Here is a 7,424-nt window from a genome sequence, read left to right on the forward strand (position 1 = left end):
TGTACATATAGGCTAAGAATATATTCGCCTTAAGGAAGCTGAAGTCTTAATCAATGCCTTTAAACGCCCCCCGGTATACCGTTACATAATTGGCGGCAGCCGGTGTCCCAACGTGCCATAGCCATCGCTACCTAGTTCTCCTACACGAGCTCCAAGCCTCGAGAACTCACCAACAACTCCGGGGACAGGCGTAAACGGGAGGAAGGAGTCACAAGCCACCTACGGGCCGGGCCACCCACAGGCCGGCGCAGCCGAAAGCGAGGGCCACAATCTGCTACAAGCACTCCAAGCCCTCCGCGTCGCGCAGAAGGAGGCACTCGCAGCTGCGCCCACATAACCCACAAGCACCTAGCAACACAGCGAACGGCAACACCGCCGCTGCCGGGAGCATCGGCCCAAACCTCTTCCGGCAAATAGTCATCCAGGGCAACCGCGGACATCTCCCGGTGACTGCAAGCAGTTACCACTACCGTTCCTGCAAGGCGTCTTCTCAAGAGGTTACGCACCCAAGGCACCATATCTACAACCGCTGCCCCATCTCTCAATAAAACAAGAACGCCGCAGCCGTTCTACGTCTGGCCGCAGTGTTCCGGCCGCTCGCCCTGCCCTGCCACTGGCCACGGCCAGTCACATCGCTGAATGAGCAGTTTCCAGCAGCCATTCCAATTCTCCCGAGGTCCGCCCTTCAATCAACTCTCACCGCCTTCCTGCCGCGGCCATGGTCTTCCAACGAGACTCCACAGGCTGCACGTACCCAAAGGCGTCGACACCCTTTCGTCCCCAACTCTACGTCAACTGATTTTATCGGTATTGTACCTGTTCCAAATACTTTTCCAAATGCAAACTCAGCAACTTTACATTAGAGGCACGAATATTTTATTTCTGCGTATCTAACACTGTTAATCAGTCATAATTGTGAGAGTAACGATCATTCGCTTACGAGAGTGAGCCTTCTTGTTGTCTGCTAGCGGTAAAAACTGTGATTTCCCTAATCTAATTTCATCTTCCTCAGTGTGCCCTTGCTACATTTTCTCTTCGCCGCTCGGGGGGGAACCCGCACTTTTAAGGGAATACTCATTTACTTCTACCCAACAACCCGCTGCTATTATTGGTTATGATTTCATATAACCTATAACATTATAAAATTACCTTATAACCTAACATTATGACCTTAACTTCTATTACGTCTAACTGGCACCTTGCTAGCCATCCTTTCTTGTTTTTTAGGGGTACTGCGCAAGCTTTTAACTCAGACACGTTACGTTAGTAATTACAGCTATCAAAATATGTTCATATATTGTAACTGATTTAAACCATAGTATGAACAAGGACACTCTCGGGTGAGGGAGAAGTGGAACACGGCTCAGTCATCAATGACCTTCATGTTGTAAATTTACGTTCAGGTACACAGTACTCCTCAATCCCAGAGGGGCCCTTCCATCCCCGGGTGCGTCTGAATACTTAACCCCCACTCAGCCGATCACAATGCCTACCAATCCACCTCCTCCCCCCCCTCCTGCCGAGCGCACTGCCCACTACCCCCCTCCCCCGATTCAGGTCATCCCAACTCACGCCAGTATTCGGCAGTTCTCTGGCAGCGAAACAAATTATTCAGCGAGACAGTTCCTCGATCTTTGTGAGTCTGCCATCGCCAATTCCTCCATTATGGAAGGTCATGATAAAATTGCATTCATTCGGTCCTGGTAACTACCAGGCTCTCGGGCACTAAATTTGATGCAGTCCTCAGCGTTCGCTTCGGGGGACATTGGAGTAAACTATGAAATTTTTAAAGGAAATTTCATAAAAATCTTCGGAGGCGGGAGTAAACCAAACATCGTTAGACAGATCGCACACACGGTTGAGTCCCTCCAAAAAAAATCCTCAACAAAGCCGATTTGGGACGCCATGACTGAGGCAAATCAGCTGGCGGTTGACTGTGTCAAAAGTTTCGAAGACGCCCAGTGGCTCCCAGGCGGCAGTATGCAAAAACAACAGGTGAAGACAGTTCTGGAGTTGCTTTTTTACTTGTTTCAAATTTCAGAGAAGCACCGCCGTTCTGTCCTTCCCTTGACCTTCAAACCGGGCGGAAAAATGGTTGACTTCGTCTCAGAGTTAGAAGTTAAGGTTCAAGAACACACTCACCATCAACCCCTCGCAACAGCCGCAGCATTGCAGGCACAACGTAAGGCTTCTCTCACCTGTAGTTTTTGCAAACAATCAGGACATTCTGAACATTCTTGCTTCGCGAAACGTAGGGAATCAACACACTCAAGACAGGGCTCTGATAGGAGATCAGGAGGTTACAGGGGCGGGCATCACTCATCACACAGGAACCCTAGGCCAAACCATCAGCGGAAGACTGCCTTTTGCCATGTCCACGGGAATTGTTTTCATGATTCAGACAGTTGTTATGCAATACAAAAGGCCAAGGAAGAACAGAAGAACAAGTCCTCAGCGGACAGTACACCACACTCCTCCTCTTCTCAGAATAAAAAGGCATGACTTCGTGACAGCCCCAAGGCATACATCCAAGTATCCCATAAGGACGATACTAATTGGGAGCAACTTGACTCCGTCATTGCCGCCTTGGGACGGACAAGCATTATTGCCCTCCCTTGCAAGGTGGGCAGAAATTCACTCACCTTAGCGGTAGACACAGGCGCGACAGTCAATGTAATCTCAGAATTCGCTTACAGATCACTGACACGACAGGCGAGAGAGAAAACTTGGCCGCTCCAAGAGAACGACCTGAATGTGGTAGGCGTGACAGGCACCACTTTGATAATCCTAGGGCGAGGTCCACTAACAGTCAGCTTACATGAAAAGGTATGTCCCTTTCGAGATTTCTTATGTATCTAGCAGGTTTGTCTTACCTGTGGATGGGATCTTAGGATTAAACGCCATGAAAGACCTGCACATAACCATAAACCCTGAAAGCAACGCGATCGTGTATCAAGGACGACGCATACAGGGGATGGGACATCGCCTATGTCACCTGTCATCCCGCCCTCAGAGGGGGAAATTGGCCAACCCACCACAGACTCAGGGTCTGCCACCGCCCAAGTGTCACCTCGTACGGTCAAACCACACGAAAACATTACAGACTTCAGGCGAACAGTAACGGCAGTAGTAGAAGGTTCGCAAATAGTTCCGGATCGTGCTGCAAAATCCGGTTACCTAACGCCCCTCCAACGGGCAGTGATATGTGTATCGCCGGAGCACCATACATACACCGGGTGACGGTGAAGGTAACTTTCGCGACAGTCAAGGAGGGAGGTATCGCAGAGGCATTGATAATAAACACGTCAGGATCCCCTGTATCCTTAAAACACGGTGTTAGATTATGCCAGTGTCTAGTGTATGGGAAAAATGTAGCCCCGGAACCAGCTGAATACCCTTCAGCCCAAGTCTCAGGCATAACCTCGGCGTGTCAGGATTCTCATAAACAAGACACAGCTAATGTAGAGGCATTCCTAAAAGTTGCATACTATTACGAAATTAAGCCTACCTTATAGTCCGGCTGCTGGAACAATATAGGGGGGCGCTTGCTGTGCCAGGCGAGCCGTTTGGAGTTACGCAGTGTGCTGTACACCACATTAAGTTAAAACCCAATACCAATCCTGTATATAGCAATGCATACAAGCTCCCCCACAGTCAGAGGGAAGTTGTGCAGCAACTTATATCTGATATGTTAGAACAAGGTGTCATCAAAGAATCGAACTCCCCGTGGAATTCACCCTTGTTTCTGATTCCAAAGAAAGACGGCTCTTATCGTCCTGTGATTGATTTCCGGCGTGTGAACAACGCGACCGTGGATGATCATTTTCCGCTTCCCGTTCTTAGAGATCTTCTGATGTGTCTCGGTAGAGGAAATAAAGTCTTTACGACTCTATATCTGGTCAGTGGCTACTGGCAACTGCCCATGGCCCCCGAGTCCCGTGAAATAACGGCTTTTAGCACACCTCATGGTCACTATGAGTGGACGAGGATGCCATTCGGGCTCAAAGGAGCTCCCTTGACCTTCCAAAGGACAATGAACAGTATTTTTGGTGACTTGCTGGGCAGCTCTGTTTATGTGTATTTAGACGACATCATCATAGCAAGTAAAGACGTGCATGCACACATGGAAACACTAAAAGCAGTCCTACACAAACTTCAAGAGGTCGGATTAAAGCTCAGAATCACCAAATGTAAATTCTTAAAGACTCGGATCAAGTTCTTGGGGCATGTCGTGGACGAATTCGGCATCCACACAGTGGACGACAAAATAAAAGCTATTGCCGAGTTCCCTCAGCCAACGTCTGCGGACAAGGTACGGTCTTTCTTGGGAGTCGCAGGTTATTACAGGACTTTCATAAAGGGAGTCACAGCACGCGCGAGTCCCCTAACCCATCTATTAAAGGAAGACGTACCATTTCAGTGGCTCACAGCTCAACAAACGAGCTTTGAGGATTTAAAGAAAGTGTTTACACAGGCTCCGGTCCTTGTCTTTCCGGATTTCAAGGACCCCTTTCAGCTTTGTACCGACACTTTGGCTAGTGGAATAGGAGCCGCTCTTATGCAAACAGATAGTCCGGCAAAAAGCATGTAATAGCGTTCGCCAGTCGAGTACTAACAACTGCGGAAAAGAACTATTCTGTTACCCACCTAGAGGCTCTTGCCATAGTTTGGGCTCTGAAGCATTTTCGAGACATAGTGATGGGGTACAAAATTGTGGTGTATACGGACCACGCGGCCATCACTGATCTTTTCAAGGGAAAAAACCTACACGGTCGTCTGGCAAGATTGTTCTTAACGATTCAAGCATACAATCCTGAGATAAAATATATCACCGGGAAAACAAATGTGGTCGCAGATGCCTTATCTCGAAATATTCCGATAGGCGCGATTACCACCCCAGAGGTCATCCACAACTTCACTTCACCTGAGCTACACACTGCTCAGCGAGACCACCCGGTGTGGAAGAGGTTAATTTACGCCCTAGAGTCGGGAGACGAAACAAATCTGCCTGAAGGAAAGACTCAAACAGTTAAACTTGCATTCTCTAGAAAGGCGAAGGGTGCGTGGAGACATGATCGAGGTTTATAAATGGATGAAGGGCTTTAATAAGGGAGACATTCATAAGGTTTTGTTGGTAAGAGAACCGGGTAGGACACGAAGTAACGGGTTTAAACTGGATAAATTCAGATTCAACAGGGACATAGGCAAAAATTGGTTTACTAACAGGGTGGTGGATGAGTGGAATAGGCTTAGCAGTCATGTGGTGAGTGCCAATACAATTGTCACATTCAAAAATAGACTAGATAAATTCATGGACAGCGATATTAGGTGGGGTTAGATACACGGGAGCTTAGGGTCAAAGGAGCTGCCTCGTACAGGCCTACCGGCCTCTTGCAGACTCCTGCGTTCTTATGTTCTTATGTTCTTAAGTGCCAGTTCCCTTTTCACAATTCTTCCTCTCAGAGGACAACCTCCTTTGTAGGTCATGGCCAACCAAACCAGTACCTATAGAACAACTGGTCATCCCAGACAAATACGTCCCCGTGACGCTTAAGCTGGTCCATGACACACCCATTGCGGGTCACCCAGGAAGGGACAAGACACTATCTGTCACCAGACGAAAATACTACTTGCCCACATTACGGGTTGATGTAGAAAAACATGTCGCACATTGCGTCGTTTGTGCTAAACACAAAGGGTCCGTAAAAGGGCCAGCACCGATGTTGCAATACCCAGTACCAGAGGAGCCATGGGATGTTGTTAATATAGACAAGACAGCCACACGCGTGGACCATGTCCTCGTGACGCACGTGTTGTGTCCACATTCGTCTCCTCGAATTCTTTTGAGTGACAATGGCACCTAGTTTAGGAACACGGTATTGAGCGAAATATGCGCTCAGTTTAACATCACGCAATCCTTCATCACAGCTTACCACCCAGCTGCTAATGGGTTGGTGGAGAGGGTTAATACGAAAATATTACAGGTCATCAGGCCTATCGTGAACGATCTTCACGATAACTGGGAGGATTGGCTATCGCATATAGCCGCTTCCATAAATACGTCGGTAAACGACTCTACGGGGAAGTCTCCCTACTACATCTTATATGGGGTGGAGAAACGTCTTCCGTACGACTTCCTAACAAAACCACAACAACCTTTCTACAACATTGATAGGTACGCACAACAGCAGATGCATATGTTTTTCAAGATACACTCAGAGGTTGGGAGTATGTTAAAAGCTACAAAGGTTGAAATGATGTCAAAACAACACAAACAGGCCGTCCCGGTGAAATTAAGAGGGTAACACAGTCATGATTAAGCAAGCGGATAGGAGTTCGAAACTGGGGGCTAAATTTGTGGGTCCTTACCGATTTGTTCGGAATGTCAGGGGAAATCGGTTCGAGGTTCTAGAGTCAAATAGTGGAGTCAGTCTAGAAATTCACAGTGATCGTCTGAAAGTAATTCCCTCACCTTTGGACCTTGATATTGATCATTCCCCCTCAGAGTCAAATGCTCAACAAGATCATACCCCCACCCATAGCTATAATTTGAGACCACGGGTATAAATACTTCATTCCAACCACTTTCAGATCATGATGTTGTTGTACCTCGGCTCCTTGCAACGACACCCATCCACCTGAAGCCTGGCCCCCTCACGGCACACATAGGAGAGGTCTTCCTCATAGAAGATGTGCTCCTCGTAAAATATCCATATACTTCCTTGACCAACACCACAGACGCAATCAGGATAGTTTCAGAAAAACTGCTCGGCATGGCAGACGCCATACGGGCTACCAAGACTAGGGAATCAAAGGCACCTTCTAGTACCAACTCTCTGAATCTTTTTCAACTACTGGAGAGTAGGACTCTGTTCTTACGGGGAAAAGTTGATGAGGTAGACATAGATTATAGTTTTCACTCAGTTCACTCTCGGGTAAAGAGGGGGTTGCTCAACTTCGTTGGGTCTGCCTCAAAGTTCCTCTTCGGTACGGCAACCGACGAGGGCGTGCGCGATTTGCGGGACCACTACGCTCATGTACTTTCCTTTGCTGCCCGAAATCGCAGGGTGATCAACGCCAATTGTAGAAAACTTGCGCGATTGCGTACTCACATTGAGGAACTGCTAGAGCAAACAAATAAGATGGTAGAAGTTACCAACATAGTTGTCAAGCAGATCGACCAGGTGAATCAGTTTCTCCTCCTAGATCAGGCCTTGCATGTATTAGAAAACGTCATTAACTCTGTCGCAACGGCAAATCAGCAGGTTATTAGCAACATGGTTGATGCAGCGCACGGTAGAGTCACACCTGCCTTGTTCCCTCTACACGATTTGAGAACGACTATCCATTCGGGTATCAAAATTATAGTCTCAAACCTTTATTCAACCCAGACATGAGTCAATATTTTTACCCCTTGATTGAGT

The 7,424-nt window shown here is 47.7% G+C and overlaps 1 protein-coding gene across 1 annotated transcript in view; it reads left to right on the plus strand.

Annotated features, from left to right (window-relative positions):
* LOC126987087 (uncharacterized) overlaps positions 1-6,553 on the plus strand; it is a 16,614-nt gene extending 10,061 nt beyond the window's left edge. Inside the window, exon 2 of the mRNA XM_050843760.1 lies at positions 6,506-6,553. Coding sequence (XP_050699717.1) covers positions 6,506-6,553 — 48 coding nt within the window. The remainder of the gene's footprint in view (positions 1-6,505) is intronic.
* Positions 6,554-7,424: the final 871 nt, after the last annotated feature.

This window comes from Eriocheir sinensis, chromosome 6, assembly GCF_024679095.1.
Source record: "Eriocheir sinensis breed Jianghai 21 chromosome 6, ASM2467909v1, whole genome shotgun sequence".
Taxonomy (NCBI): domain Eukaryota; kingdom Metazoa; phylum Arthropoda; class Malacostraca; order Decapoda; family Varunidae; genus Eriocheir; species Eriocheir sinensis.